This window comes from Emydura macquarii, unplaced genomic scaffold (assembly GCF_026122565.2).
Source record: "Emydura macquarii macquarii isolate MOO-44397 ecotype Brisbane River unplaced genomic scaffold, CSIRO-AGI_Emac_v2 contig_306, whole genome shotgun sequence".
Lineage (NCBI taxonomy): Eukaryota > Metazoa > Chordata > Testudines > Chelidae > Emydura > Emydura macquarii.
The window spans coordinates 15218340-15234813 of NW_027130443.1; the positions used below are offsets into that span (position 1 = coordinate 15218340).

At 43.6% G+C, this 16474-nt stretch overlaps 1 protein-coding gene across 5 annotated transcripts in view; it reads left to right on the top strand.

Moving 5' to 3' along the window:
• Window positions 1–48: 48 nt before the first annotated feature.
• The window catches only part of MED26 (mediator complex subunit 26), a 42314-nt gene continuing 25888 nt past the window's right edge, over window positions 49–16474 (top strand). For all 5 annotated transcript variants that reach the window (XR_010922226.1, XR_010922227.1, XR_010922228.1 and 2 more), the window contains exon 1: window positions 49–564. Coding sequence is in view for 2 of the 5 variants with exons in the window: in XM_067561438.1 (XP_067417539.1) it covers window positions 490–564 (75 nt within the window). In the remaining 3 variants the exon portion in view is untranslated. The remainder of the gene's footprint in view (window positions 565–16474) is intronic.

Consider the following 16474-nt stretch of genomic DNA (forward strand, 5'->3'; position numbering starts at 1 on the left):
CCGGCTCGCTCGCTCCGCCCCCCTCCCCTACCACTTGTGGAAGGAGGACGCAGGCTTCGGGCGGCTGCTCGGCGGCTCGCCTGCCGTTGGCGCATGCGTATTACGTCCAGGTCGCCTTAGCTTCTGGCGAGCCCGAAGTCAACCCGCCTGTACGTGACTCTTACGTCACAGACGCGCCGTGCGTGACGGCGTCGGCTGTGTCCCATGGTGCCTCGCGCGGGGCTGGCTCTCCCCCCGAGTCCTGCCCACAGTTGAGTTCGGCCTGAGCGGAGCGGACAAGTCCGGCCTGGTTCTGCCGCCTCGGCCCTCCCCTCGCGGTCGCGTCTGGCTCCGAGCTCCGCTCCCCCCGCCGTGCGGGGAGCGAACATGCGGCTGCGGCTCCCCGAGGAGGCTGCCGCCGGCGAGTGAGGAGCCGCCGCCCCGGCCCGGCCCGGCCCCGCCGCCTGCCCGCCCCGGCCGCAGCCGCAGCCGCCCCGCTTCGCCCAGGCAATGACAGCGGCTCCGGCCCCCTCCCCGCAGCAGATCAGGGACCGGCTGCTGCAGGCCATCGACCCGCAGAGCAACGTGAGTACAGGCCGCGCCGCGCCGCCCCCCGGGGGGTGTCTGTCCCCTGCCCGGCCCGGCGCCGCGCCGCCCCCCCCGGGGGGTCTGTCCCCTGCGCCGCGCCGCGCCGGTCGGGAACCGGTGCCCCTTGTCGGTCTGCGGAGAGTTCCTGCCTTCCTGTCTGCCGAGGGTCCCGCGGGAGGCGTCTCCCGCAGGGAGCCTGAGTGCGCTGGCTCCCCGGGCTCCTGAGCTGCTCCGAGCCGGGGTCTTCTCGCAGAGCAGCTCCAGACCGGAAGCTCCTGCCGCAGGCGGTGCAGGGGGAGCCTGGGTGTCCTGGGTCCCTGCTTAGGATGCTCCGGAGGCCGAGGCGTTTCGTCTCTCCGCGCGCGGGCCTGGCATCTACCCCGCCACCAGGACCTCGGGGTTTCCCGGGGGCCGACCCCCCTTCCGCAGGGCTTGCCCCGTGGGCGCATTCGCGCGGGCAGGGGTTCTCCCGGCCTGGCTGTGGGGAGGGCAGGTGGTAGCCGGCCATGCGGTGCGGTGCCGGGCTGCGCTGAGTACTCCAGACCGAGGCTCTGGCGCGGCCTGCAGGGGGCTCTGGCTGAGTTTCTGTCATTGGTTTTCCTAGTCGGGTACGGATGGGGAAGCGGCGGGACGCGGACCTTCCAGGCCAGGAGCGGCTAGGACGCGACGGCCTCAGCGAAACTCCCTCCGCGCCATAGGAGGCGGCGGAGCAACCAGTGTCCGCCCTAGGCTGCTCTGAGCGCTCGGCGACTGCGCTCCCCGCAGGCGCCTCCCAGCGGTTCCCTCTTCCTTACCCCATAAAAGCGTCTTGGGGGTGGGGGAGAAAGTCTCTTCCCAGCGGGTTCGGCTCCCCTGCCCTGTCTGGATTCTTTGGAGGGCTCTCCCCCCTTCCTTATCCCGTGTTCCAGGCTCTCTCATCCTATTCTCCACTGAACTGTACCATCGCACCTGCTCGGGGAACTCCGAGCAAATCCCCCTGCTCTCTACTGCACGGTTCCTAACACACTCTGGAAGGGGCTTCTTGTTGTTCCTCCTCCTTTTGCCTGACTCAGAAGCTCCTATGCTTAGGGACTTCATTAGATGCAGGGTAGTGTCTTAAATAAGATTCTGAACTGGAATTACAGGACGTGAACCCTTGAAAGTTTTGGGGCCATCTCTGGGGCTAGGGCAGAAGCAGGCTGTGGGTTCTTTAAAATCGGGGGTAACACATTCTTGGCTTTTCATTTGGCTTTATCCTTTTCTACAGAGCACTAATAAGCTTATCAGCTACTTTAAGGATGTAACCTAAGCACAGAAGCTGGTGTACATTTTACCTGTTACTGTGAATAACTAAACTTAACAATTTTTACTTAATTTTCTGTTTCAAATAAGTGATGTCTTAGGGGCTGTAGAGTTAGTTTCGATCTGCAGCTAGTACATCAAAATCTGTGGGTTGCAAAGGAGAATTCAGTTCATAAAATGTCTGAGGCCATCTATGATGGAGCCTACGTGTGCACAAAGTCAAATGCTAAACACCAGTATATCATGCCACCCTCAGGGTGGGCAGGTCTCTTTTCCACTTGGCAGAGCACAAATGGAACTTGATATTTCAGTTCAGCCCAAGCCACACATGCCTATATCTTAAAGAAGCTCTCTTTATATTACCAGCAGATGTATGTGTCACAGTAATAAAGTGGGATAAGCGAAGGTACTGTGAGGACACTGCAGAAAGTAATATGCATGTAATGTGAAAACCAAAGGAAAATCACCCCGATCACTTCATGTCTCAAGTAGTTTATTGTCCTGCACATCTGATTTTGGACGGCAAGATCCTCTTGGTGTGAATAACTAATAAAATAATATACCTATCAAGGCTTTTACATGTTAAAAATAAAGCTGTCCGAGAATGCAGTACTTGACTCCAATTGTCACTTTTAACTTATTACAGCATTGTTTTAAATGAGGTTTTGCATACTGTGCTCTCTACAAACTCTTATGAAATCTGGATCTTTCATCTTAACAGGCCATAGGGCTGCACATACTATTTTACAGCAATTTATCTTCTTTAATCTGTTCCTGTGCACCCCTTATAGCTTGTGGTAACTTCATTGAAATGTACTGTCTGCTGACCCTTGACAGTGGTGGAGATTGGTGTTAATGATCCCAAAATAGGGAGGTTAAGCAGAATTGTAAAATGTCATGTAATAGTTGATTTTATATAGTAAATTAATCTGTAGGCATTTGTTTAGTTTAAATAGAGAGCATCTAGGCAAAGCATGATGCAAGAGCTGTAGAGCATTGGGGGAGGAAGTGCCGCATAGAAATAAAATTTTCTTTTGCCTCATACCAGTTTCTGGGTAAGAACTCTGAAGGGGTGTTTCACAGGTAGTGGGATGCAGGAGGGAACAATGATACCAGGCTATAATTTTATGGTCTGGCAGTTCAGAAAACAAACAAATGAAAAAGCCATATCAAGTGAAATGTGGTTCTGTGCTGCTTGCTGGACAACCTGCCAATCCATACTTCAGAATCTTGGATTTGCTGACTGAGAAAGTATACTGGCCATAAAGTTGAAATGTACAGTTTTCGGATCAGTTTCTATATAAAGGTCTTCAAGCAGCTGGAAGATGGATGGAATTTTTGTCCTGCATTTGCTCATCAACTTGTATTAATACTGAATTTTTGGATGAATGCAGTGGCTAAAATGTGTGGAGCTGCTTGTTTACGTGGCAGCTGAGTCAGGAAGCTAATTCTCACTTTTGCCATCAAGTCAAATACAACAATGTACAGATTCTGAAGTATTGAACAGCTCGAAACGACCTTTCAGGAGGGAAGACATCAATCTATAATACAGCTTCTATTTTTTAGAAAATCACATTTCATTGACAGCAATATGTTCAATTCAGGTCGTCCCTGGATTAGTCACCTCATGTCTTTCCTGGGTTGAGTAACACAATGTTAGGGTAACTTCCAAGGTTTTAACAAGTGCAAAAATAATCCTTCATTGGGGAAAATGTCAGTCAAAATAAAATATTTCCGTACCGGCTGCTTTCTTCTGGCACTAGTTTTATTTTTTCTATGTCTGCTAACCTTCTTTGTTCTAGAGCTCTATCTAATGTTGTGGAATTCAGAATTATTTAACTTGTATTTTGAACAAGCATCTTTTTAAACCATGAGCTTTTAGCACAGGTTATGACAGACGTGTTGAATTAGTGCTTTCTCTAACATGGTATTAGAACAATATGCAACTAGGAAGTAAATATTCTGTGGATTTTTTTTTACCCTCCCTCACCAATCTTGCCAAGATTGTGGTGATGTGTTCAGATACCATGGTGACGGGGGCCATATAAGTAACTATACAGTGGCTCAGGACCCCAAAGTGAGTTGCGACCCTGTTTTAATGGGGTCACCCCGGCTGGCATTAGACTTGCTGGAGCCTGGGGCTGAAGTCAAAGCCTGAGGCTTCAGCTCTGGGTGTCGGGGCTCAAGTTATCACCCCTCCTGTTGTCCAAAGGGCTTGCTGTGCAGTGAAGTGTGAGAACCACCAAGCTAGACAGATATCTGCAGAGAAAATGAGATTAGCCATCAACAACACTGATACGAGCTCATGATATGTCAGTTACCCACATAATTTAACATACATTAATAATAAGATGCTTATTATGTATATTTTGATGGATTTGTCCTGGCCAATAATGGAAGAATAAGCCCAGTGTTTAAAAGTGCCTATTGACAAGGGGTGTCTTCTATGTTAATCTCTTCAACCAAGAGCAAAGGTAGTGTACTCAAGTGATCAACTCAGTAGACTTCTAATAAACCTGGGATGTTTTATCCTCCAAAGCCTGTAAGACAGGTAACAAATGCTTCATGAAAACTGCAGGTAGGTGTTTTAATTTAGCAGAAAACTTCAGTAGCATGTATCTAATCCGAGACTGCTAGCAGCAAATATCTCCAGTGACTGGTGATGGGACATTAGATAGGGTGGTTTCTGAGTTACTACAGTGAATTCTTTCCCAGGGGTCTGGCTGGTAGGTCTTGCCCACATGCTCAGGGTCTAATTGATTGCAATATTTGGGGTCAGTAAGGAATTTTTCCCCAGGTCAGATTGACAGAGACGCTGGGATTTTTTCCCCCTTCCTTTGCAGCATGAGACATGGGTCATTTACAGGTTTAAACTAGTGTAAATGGTGGATTCTCTGTAACTTGAAGTCTTTAAATCATGATTTCACAAGGAGGGTGGTGAAGCACTGGAATGGGTTACCTAGGGAGGTGGTGAAAAACGCCATCTTTGGAGGTTTTTAAGCTGCGGCTTGACAAAGCCCTGGCTGGGATGATTTAGCTGAGGTTAGTCCTGCTTTGAGCAAGGGGTTGGACTAGATGACGTCTGAGGTCCCTTCCAACTCTAATATTCTATGATTCTGTGACTTCAGTAACTGAGCTGAAGATTATAGGTCTATTACAGGAATGGGTGGGTGAGGTTCTGTGGCCTGCAATGTGCTGGAGATCAGACAAGATGATTATGATGGTCCCTTCTGGCCTTAAAGTCTGAGTCTGAGAGTTTTGAAAACACTATAACAACCCCCCTCTTTCCCCAAACCCTGGATGATGTCTCTAACAGATTTGAGCCCCAGTGTATTTATAAAAAACAGCTTAGAGTGACATAGAGAAATTGCTTTGGAAACTAAGGAAGCTGTGATCTGCAGCACTATCTCCACCAGTTGAAATTGATGCTCATAATTAGAAAACCTTGGCTGCTTTCTTTTAAAGCCCAGGCTATAGCCTGTTAGATTAATTTGATATGAGGGTTTCATTAAAGACATACTGAATAAGTAGTGGTAGTTTGAATTTAAGTTCTTCAGCAAGAAAGTCTGTCTGAGGCAAGGCTTATACTTGCTTCTAATTGGCATAGCCATGCAAGGGAGTCTTATGTAAAAAATCATACCCCTAACTGATGTAGCTATGCCGGCAAAAGGCCTAGTTTAAATGCAGTTATATTAGTGATAAAGTCAGTTTGCTGATATAACTTGTGTTCAGGCAACTGGTATAAACTGCATCTCCACTAGGAGGTTTTGCTAGTTTAGCCATACCAGCAAACCCTTTCTAGTATAGACAAGGCCTGAGATGACTTTGAGGTCCTTTTTTTTTAATTGCTTGTCCTAGGTGGATTGAGTGTGAATGGCCAAATAAGTGATCTCCCCTATACGTTCAGTTAATCTCATGTGCAAGTTGCTCATCAGAATTAGTGTAGGAAACTTTCAGCTCTTCAATCTTTGCTTTAACCACTAGATCGCAACGACTCAGAAAAAGTGTCTATTGAATTTACATAGAGGTTTTACTCTTCTACAACTGAAACCTTTTCCACCAATCCCAGGGGAATACACTGATATTTTAAGTGTTGTTAGGTGTGTGGAGTATTCCATAAATGCCCTTATTTGTCAAAGGATGCATATAAAAATTAATAGATTGTGTAAACAACTTTGATATAGACTCTTTCAGGAGATGTCCAATGTCTGTAAGTATGCTGTTCAAACACTGGACTTCAACATTCATTTCCCTCAAATGTTTGTAGATTTTAACAGCCGTGCAGTGAGACTTATGCTCAGGGGGAATAGGGTGTGAAGCTTTATCAGTTCAGGTGATAACATGATGTAACATAACCCTATGATTGGGGCTGAGGCTGCTAAGGGAAGTTTGGGTGCTGTCAAAAAAGTGAGGTTAATGTTGGAGGATGTCAAAGCAATGTCATGGTCCAACTGCCCCTTCAGCATCTTCTTTCCTTGGGTCTCAGAGGAGGAGATGGTGGTGGTGTCACTTGCTTTTAGCTACCTCAGACCCCACTGGTATTCAGTGGGATGGACTGGGGACTTACCTTGAATGAGTCACCTCCCCTCCCTATATGTCTTCATTGCAGAATTAACTCAAATGTTCTACATTTGCTTTTCTTATTAGCCTAGCTCAAGTGAGAGTGTGCACACTGCTAACTAGCACTCCAGCTGCTGTGTCCACACTGGTGCTGCACTCCCGTCTGGCACCAAAACTATTAAATATTTCCCGGTGAGTTGTGGGAGAACTTGTCTGTGTGTTCTGAGCGTATGGGAGGAATTTTGCAAAGGCATTGTAGGTTGTAAGTTCTTTTGGCCAGGGACTATATTTACGTAATGTTCGTACAGTTCCTAGCACAGTGAGGTTCTGGTCTGTCACTAGGTCTTCTAAGAACATAAGAATGGACATACTGGGTCAGATCAATGGTCCATCTAGCCCAGGATCCACTGACTTCTGACAGTGGCCAATGCTAGGTGCTTCAGAGGGAATGAATAGAACAGGTAATCATCAAGTGATCCATCCTGTTGGCCATTCCCAGCCTCTGGCAAACAGTAATCCCAGCTTATCCTGTCTAATAACCGTTGATGGATCTATCCTCCATGAACTTAATCTAGTTCTTTTTTGAACCCTGTTATAGTTTTGGCTTTTGCAACTCCTCTGGCAAGGAGTTCCACAGGTTGACTGTGCATTTGTGTGAAGCAATACTTCCTTTGGTTCATTTTAAGCCTGCTGCATGTTGATTTTATTTGGTGACCACTAGTTTTTATATTATGGGAAGGGGTAAATAACACTTCCTTATTTAATTTCTCCACCCCAGGCATGATTTTATAGACTTCTATCATATTCCCCCTTAGTTTATTTTCCAAGCTGAAAAGTCCGTCATTAATCTCTCCTCATACGGAAACTGTTCCATATCCCTAATTGTTTTAGTTGTCCTTTTCTGTATCTTTTCCAATTCCAATATATCTTTTTTGAGATGGGGCGATCAAATCGGCACGCAGTATTCAATATGTGGGCACACCATAGATTTATAAAGAGGCAATACAATAGTTTCTGTCTTATTATCTATCCCTTTCCTAATGATTCCCAATGTTGTTAGCTTTTTTGACTGCCGCTGCACATTGAATGGATATTTACAGAGAACTATCCACAGTGACTCCAAGATCTCTTCCTTGAGTGGTAACAGCTAATTTAGACCCCATCATTTTATATGTATAGTTGTAATTATGTTTTCCAATATGCATTACATTGCGTTTGTCAACATTTAATTTTATCTGCTGTTTTGTCGCCCAGTCACCCAGTGTAGTGAGATCCCTTTGTAACTCTTCACAGTCTGCTTTGGACTTAACTATTTTGAGTAGTTTTGTATCATCTGCAAATTTTACCACCTCACTGTTTATGCCTTTTTCCAGATTATTTATGAATATGCTGAACAGTACTGGTCCCAGTACAGATCCCTGGGTGACACTACTATTTCTCTCTCTCCATCCTGAAAACTGACCATTTATTCCTACCCTTTCTTCCTAACTTTTAACCAGTTACTGATCTAGGAGAGGACCTTCCCTCTTATCCGATGACTGCTTACTTTGCTTACGAGCCTTTGGTGAGGGACCTTGTCAAAGACTTTCTATAAGTACACTAAATTCACTGGCCTCATCCACCCTGATTGAATTTACCTCGTTAACACTTGCCCTCCTCACTGTGATGTAACTCATCCATCCTTGCATGTGTATATATACCTACCAAACTGAAGTTTCCACTTCATGCATCTAACGTAGTGGGTTTCTGCCCATGAAAGCTTATGCCCAAATAAATTTGTTAGTCTTTAAGGTGCCATAGGACTCTCGCTGTTTTGCTAAAAACAGACCAACATGGCTATCCCTCTGGAACTTAAATTCACTCGATCATCTTTGTCCATGTGCTTGTAGACCCCCTCAAAGAATTCTAGTAGATTGGTGAGGTATGATTTCCAGGCACTCTGGCAATACAAATAATTTATTAGGGGCAGTCAAGTGGAGCTAGCCCCTGTCCACACTGTAGAGTGGTCATGTTAGAAGCTTGATGAGTAATGCTAACTCTAGCTTTAGGCTCCCTGGTGGGCCAGCCAACTGAAGTCAAAAGCACCACCACAGTTGAGTTTAGGGTTGTGTGTGTGGCACTCAAATTAGGGGCAAAACTTGAGTCATAATTGAGTTGCCTTTGCAGTGAGGGCAAGCCTTCAGTTGCTCACTGATGCTCTCTGTAGTGCTCCATGGCATCTCACCAAGGAGATTTATTTTCCCTTTGTTTTTAAACCCAAATGATTCCCTAATCTAAATTGCCTATCTCTCACTCTTTGTGAGAGATGGTTAACGGCAACATTTAGCAATGAATAATTATCAGCACTTTCCATAACAAGGACCAATGGTGAGAAATCAGCATTCTGTCTGCTCTGGAGCATCTCAAGGCATGAAAGGCATACAGAAAGAAATTGTTATTAAAGTTCCCTGAAACGTTGTAGTCAGATTATATCACCCAAGGGGGCCACTAGGACAAAACCAGTTTGATGCAGACTGTCTGGAATAAAAACTTAAACTACTATATAAACAGCAAAAATAGTGAAGAGGATTTCTGTGTAAAACTGATTCTTACAGAGGAACAAGGGGAACTGGAAAGTAAAATGCTTAGTATCATTTGTATGAAAGTCATGATGTAAGGAACTGAACACCTGTTATCAAGATAATAAAATCTCTTCCGCTCACTTATAGAAAGAGACCATACAGAAAAAACAAGCAAAAAAAACTGCAGTAACACAAACTCTGTAAACAAAGATTCACAGCCAGATCCTATGTTCCACCTTCAGGCCCTGCAGAGACTCCTTTATATAGTGCTAATAGTCTGACATGGAGTATGCTGGTGCATGCGTTCCTCCACCACCTCCAAAGGCTGTGATACGACCAGTAGCTCTTTCATCTTTATCCAAGAGGTCTTCCCCGAGACATCTCCGAGCTGCCTGTCTTTTACCAGAACATCCTCAGCATCTGGAAGCTATTTTCAGCAACAGGGTCTGTAAGGGTCATCGAGGGGGAGAGCTTGCTGAATCCCTGCTACGCACCCCACACCTTCATGTGCAGGTGGTGGAGAGTCCTCCTTTGTGTGCCCGAGTTGGCCCTGGCTAGCGTCTCTAGAATTGGAGACCTCCTGAACTACAATTGGAGGGGTTATGTGTACCCCATATCCCCCATTGTGTACTCCAAGAAGTGAGGGCAGCCTTGCCCCCTGCTTCTCTTGCTGCTTTCAAGCAGGTTCTGCAGGAATGTGCTTCTTATTCACCCCTGTCCTGTGGAGTTTGCCATCGGGCTCTTGCCTTATGAGTCCTTCCCCTGGCCACGTCCGATGCATCACTCGAGTAGGCTGAACACCATTCAGCTGTTCCATGAATCCGAACATCTATAAATACATGTATTTCATACCACCTACTTCCTCACCAGGGTATTCCACCCCAACGCCAAGTGGCAGGACCTGTTGTCAATTGTGGATGGTGGGGAGCCATGGTGAGCCAGTCTGTACTCCATCCTAGTCCTATGGCCCACTGGGAATCTCATGGCCCATTGGGAATCTCAGTTGGTGGCTTCTCCGTGGGTATGTGGTTGCTGTCGTTCACAAAATCTCCTTACACTTGCCTCTTTTGCAGCTAGAGGGAGACCTTGACGCACATTTCTGTAGAATGCGTCAGGCTGAAGCTCCTCCTCCAGAACCTCTGCTGAGGTTCTGGCTGCACTTCTGCCTGCACCTCTTTGTTTTTGCACATTGTATCTGGCCCTGCAGTCGTGAGACCTTCTCATCTTTCTTTTGAGAGGAATGGGTGCAGTCCGGGGTTCTCTGCTCAGTGTCTCCCTCTGGATCTTTTGTTTTGACTGTGAGCTTTAACACCGCACTCCCCGCCCACACACACCTCCCCATCCCGGCACCCCTCCCACCACCGTTTTTTCACTTTTTTCCCCTGAATTCAGGTGAATGTGAAAATGGTGTAGTCTCAGGGACAATTGTTATACCTAAAACTGGATTTAAATTCTTTTTAAGGTTGATTAAATTTCATGGTGATGGAGTCATCAGTGAGTGAACTGTAGAGGACAGGTTGCATGATTTTGCAAGGTTTGTGCACCTTAGTGGATACATCTTCAATTATTTATTGGCATATTTTATGGAAAAAGAGGATGTAATCATGTGATTACTAAGGCTATTCTAATGTGTATGGACAAAAGGGGCTGAGTTGAGGATGCATGGGCAGCCTTAATCCTGGCACTTAAGAATAATTTAATTTGCAACCTTAGCGTTCTTTTAATGTATTTTTCATGTAATAACATCTATATATATTATCTATTTGTAAATGTTAACATTAATTCAGAAGCATTTATTTTAGGGCAAAGTTATTCAGGACTATCAGACTTGGAATTTGAAAATGATGGGGAATGTAAACATTGTATTAAGGTGATAAGTGGGAACCTCAGTTTTTAACTCACTTTCCTGTTACCCTTTCTTGTGTTCGTCCCCCCTTATTTGCTTTTCATCCACCATTTTTTGTATTTGTCACGACACAATGAGCTCTTTGCGGGAGAGACTGTCTTCTTACTCTGTCTGTGCAACATTTGGTGCAGTGGGGTCCTGGGCCTTGATTAGCATCCCTAGGCACTACTACAATACAAATAATAAAACCCTTATTGACTAAAGAAACATAATTATACTTAAACTGAACCTGGCATACACCTTTATTGTACTAGAAAATTGCTCATTTGTGAGATTCTCTTTAATTCCACAGTATTTCATCAGTTTCTATGGCATGGTTGTGACAGGAAAGTAATGGAGGAGTTGCTTGACTGGGTTTTAGTCTCAGATTATTCAATTTTAACATGTACAAAACAGCTTGTGATAGAATTTTCCCCTGAGGAGTCAGTGGAAGCAAAACTTGATGAGTTTATATTTTGTTCTTTGGAGAAGGTAGTGGTTGAAGACCAATCTATTCCAGGTGGCTCTTCTCATTGAGTTAGTACTGAAGGTCTATTTCACAGCAGTAGCCTTGTGAACTGAAACAAAAACTTTGCTCGAAAATGTTAGTGTCACCAAAGCTATGAATTCTTTTGGTAAATCAGATTAACACCACATCTGGCACTTAAATATCGGAACCCAGAAAACATAGTTTAGGAGTGTGAGATTTCAGCTATGAGTGTTTCTTATCCACCACACTTTTTTTGCCACTTTCACCGAACAGAATTAAATAATGTCACTTTGCATGTATTTTATACATTCTTATGAAATAACTGCAAAATGAAATACTATATTCCTTTAGAATTGCTATTCTTCCTGTAAGTTGTACACATGTCTTATCTAGCTGATTTCTATTCTTTCCTTTATGTTCCATTTAGAAGGAGTGTGTTCTAGGACTATAGTAAGGATGGAAACCTATTTTCATAGTTCCAAGCAATAAGTTCAGTTCTGTTTGGTGTATTTTGTTTGAGATTTTATAGTATTGAAGATGCTTGTGAATAAAATCTCTTACCTGTGTATATTGTGGCTAATGCTTTTGTGGAACTCCTTTAGCATATTACAAAGTCCATCTAGAATTGAGACTTGCAGAACATTGTGGTTATACTGTAGGGCTCATTTCATTCCATTAATGAATGCAAGGTGTCAAATGGGTAAAATTAAGATTACTTCTAAAGTGGTGACATATTTTATTGTATCTTAATCCCTGATCTCACTCTCAACATTGTTTATTTTTGTATAATTTGCTATAGGTAATACACAACATCATGTTAATTTAACTGCCTACAATGAACAAACCTCTACATGCAGATCCAACCAGCAATAAATAATCTCCATAACTGAGTGGTTGCTTGACCAAAGAGATCTTGTACAAGGTGCATAGCAGAGAGTGCCTGACACAGTGGGAATATAAGATTCTGTGCGCTGTGGGATAATTCCAGGCCAGGTGGGAACATGTTTATGTAAAAAGTATTGGATGTTAAGGATTTTGTAACATTTGGCTTTCTTTGTAGTCACTGTGCTAGTTCTCTGAGTAATATCTTGTCCCAATATCCTTGCTTACACTTGGGGAAACTGCTGTTTGACACACTCTGTGGAGGGGATGGTGGAAAGGAAAACTGGGGTTTCTTGTTCTTTGAAATGAAATTGGGAGTGGATAAGAAAATAATTTATAAAAATACTTTCAGGTTGTATGGCCATCCCTATATGGAGGATAAACATAGTTAATAATTCATTTAAAATAAAGCTACTCTCACGTTAATGCTGGTGAAACACTTTTCAGTCTTTCAAATTCTGACCCTATTGTTTTTTGAATTGGAGTAATATTTAGTCCACAGACACAGAAACTTTCAGGAGATTGGGGGTCTGTTCCCAGCTCTACCACTGGCCCTTTTGAGTGAATTTGGGCAAGTCACTTCAACTCCCTGTACCTCGGTTTCCCCAGCTTAAAATAGGGATAGTGATACTGACCTCCTTCGTAAAAACACTTTTGAGATCTATGATGAAAAGTGCTATATAAGAGCTAGGTATTATTATTAATCTCTGGAAAGTCCCTGATGTCATATCAAAAGTGGGAATTATGTAACTTTGTGTTTGGCATTAGATTACACTGAACAGGTATTTTGATTTGAGATAATTGATTTTTTTTTTTTTTTTTAAACCTGGTGCACACCAAACTCCAACTTTGATTGGTGTATGTTTTTTTAGCTTAGATAAAGCAGATCAGCATATAGAGCTCCTCTTTCTGTCCTGTTGTAATTACATTGGATGACAATGTTGGTGAAGTGTAATATGATAGTAAATAAAGTAAACCAGCCTGGTGGCTGTACACTGCTGAGGGGGAAGGGTTGGGTTTATAATCCTCCAGGGGATGATTATTTCCTGGCAAAGAGGTTGGGAGAGCTCATTTTGTTCTCAAGAACCTGTTAATGGTTATGCTTCTGAATGGCCTTGACAATAGCTGGCTATCCATGGACTATCAGGATAAATTGTGCTTACCTGTAGAGGAGGGAGAGGTAACCCAAACCACATGGAACAGTTTAAAATAATGAGGCACTGTTTTGTACTTGAGTAGGTGGGAATGCTGAGGAAGGAACAACCCCATGCTTTAGTGAGGATGAAGGTAACGTCTCCAAAAAATAACACCCCCCCCCCCTATAGTTAGAACACAAGCTATAGAGTGCAAACTTTCTGGTGGTTCCCAACCTTTTCTCTGCCGTGGCACACCTTGATACCTTTAATTATTTTGAGGCACACCACCATATAATCTCCAGATGAACTCATGAATATTCATGAGCCAATCCAGAAATCTTCAAGTAGTTCTTCAAAAAACTCCATGCCCTGACAGCACACCAGTGTGTCACAGCACACCGATTGGGAATTACTGCTCTAGATAATAATTAGTCCTGCATTGAGTGAAGTGGACTGGACTAGAAGACCTCTCAAGGTCCCTTCCAGTCCTATGATTGTATGATTCTCTCATAGTTCCATCCCCCACTCTGACTTGGCTGCTTATACTGTAGGGCAGGCGGCAGCAGGCTGAAGTAGAGGGTTGATGGGTGGGGAAAGGGGTTATTACCTGCAGTATGGTCTGTAGGTGTTGAGGGAGCAGCTCAGTCTAGTAGAGGTTACCTGAGTTTAGGGGATTGGAGCAAGGTGGAGTGTCTGGATAAAATGGTCTGTTTTCCTCATCTCCCAGATTATGCCTGTAACTCTTAAGATTATCCTAACCTTTAGTCTTTTTGGCAGATTTAAGGAGAAATGCTCTGATAAATGTTAAGAACATTGATGTCTGGGGAGGAATACACCCACGAAGAGCAGTGGAATTCATTTTTTTCTGCAGCTCTCTGTTGTATATCTTAGCCCTATAATTTTGTAGTTGCCCCCTATTGAATGTGACTTAGTCATTCAGTCAGTATTTAAGAGACCCTGCTACAGAAAGTGGCCAGAGTCACCAACATGGGTGCACAAGAAAGTGTAGATTTAAAGTTTGTTCTTGGCCTCATTGTTCAGTCTCATTTTGTTACAGATGAGGTATAACTGACTCCCTTTCCTGTATCTACAATCCTTCTGGGTTAAGTTCAAAGTCTTGTCCTTGCCTCCAAGGCTCTGCATCTCATTGCTTGCCAATTGCCCTTTTTCTGCTGAAGTCTGGTAGTGCATCAGTTTGGCTTCTTTTTTACCTTCTTTGTTTCCTTCTCTCAGGTTTCCCACATGGCTGGAATGTCCTCCCTAATCCTGGTTTTCATGCTGCCTCTCTTCCTTATAATTCCTGGTTAAGCTATTTTAGGTACTTGTATATAGTTCCATCACCATAGTATTCCAGTGCCTCACAACCTTTAATGTATTTATCCCCTCAACACCCCTTTGAGGCAGGGCTATTATCCCCATTTTATAGATGAGGAACAGGCACAGAGGCTGAGAGACTCGCCCGGGAAGTCTGGTGGATTTGGGGAATTGAATTTGACTCTCCCAAGTCCTAAATTAGTGTTTTTATTACTAGACCATCCTTCAAACATACTTTTCCCCACAAATGCTCCAGCAGTGGCCCCCTGTCTTACTCTAATGCACTAGAATTAACAGGAACTTTCCATTCTCTTTATCTTTGTCTGATGTTCATTAGTGGAATGAGGGACATAGTCAAGTGAGACAAGCCCACCATCAGTTGTATTGAGATATCACACGTTTATTACACAATAGGTCACTGAACAGATATTATGAGTTATGAATATCTTGGGAATGGAAGTTCGTAACTCTGAAATGTTCATAACTGAAAAAATGTTATCCTTGCTCTTTCAAAAGTTTACATTGACTTATTACAGCTTTGAAACATTACTATAAAGAAGAAAAATGCTGCTTTCCCTTTATTTTTTAGTGGTTTACATTTAACACAGTCCTGTGCTGTATTTGCTTTTTTATTTTTTGTCTGCTGCTCCCTGATTGTGTACTTCCGATTCCAAATGAGGTGTGTGGTTGACTGGTCAGTTCCTAACTCTGAGGTTCTACTGTAGATGGTAGTACCACTGACTTTGCAATGAGAGACTCGGGCCATGTCTACACTAGCACTTATGCCAATAAAACTTCTGTCACTTGGGTGTGTGAAAAAACACCCCTAGCGACATAAATTTTGCCAGCACAAGCGCTTGTGTAGCCACATTATAGCGACAGGAGAGAGCTCTCCCGGCGACATAATAAAACCACCTAAAGTTGCTTGGGGGTTGGGAGTGTTTTGTCACACCCTTGAGTGACAAAAGTTTTGCCAGCATAAGTGCTAGTGTAGATAAGGCCTCAGTTTCTTACTACTCTTAAGTCTCTTAACCATGCAATACATAAGTAAAGTCGTCATATGTCGACACTTTATTGATACCTTTTTCAATGTTATCATTCGGCAGTTTGAAAATTGCCCTGTTACACACTGAGGCTTATGATACAGAATTATGTTGTATGAGCTTCATTGCCATTACTCAGTTATCCTGTCTTAGTTGGCATGCTCAAGTTCTGCGATAACTTTAGACCATCTTAACATTATTTTTGCTTACAGTTGACTATCCATTAGTCACATTCAGTTCATTGCAGTGCTACAAAATACCAGTTGAGGGCACTTGTGTATGGCTTCCGGAGTATATTTTTAATGTCAAACTATACTCTCATGCAAACATTTTGATTAGGTAGGAAAATTAGACATGTGGTGGATCCATATATCACAAATCTGTATTGGAAGAAAAAACAAGAGTCCTGTAGCACTTTAAAGACTAACAAATTTAATTTCTGCAGGCAAAGCTTTTGTGGGCTGCAACCCACTTCGTCAGATGCAAGAAATAGAAATCAGATCGGGGGTGCATATATACATCCAAGGGTAAGGAACAACAATGGGGAGGGTAGGTGTTAGCAAAGTCCATTCAGTTAGAATAGATGAGTCCTATTCACAACCATTGATTAGAAGGTGAGAATGTGTGAACAGTGACAATTACTTCTTGTAATGAGATAACCATTCCAAGCCCCTGTTCAGACCCAGTTTGATTGTGTCATGTTTGCAGCTCTGTTTGCATCAGTTCCAGCTCTGCAGTTTCTCGCTGAAGTCTGT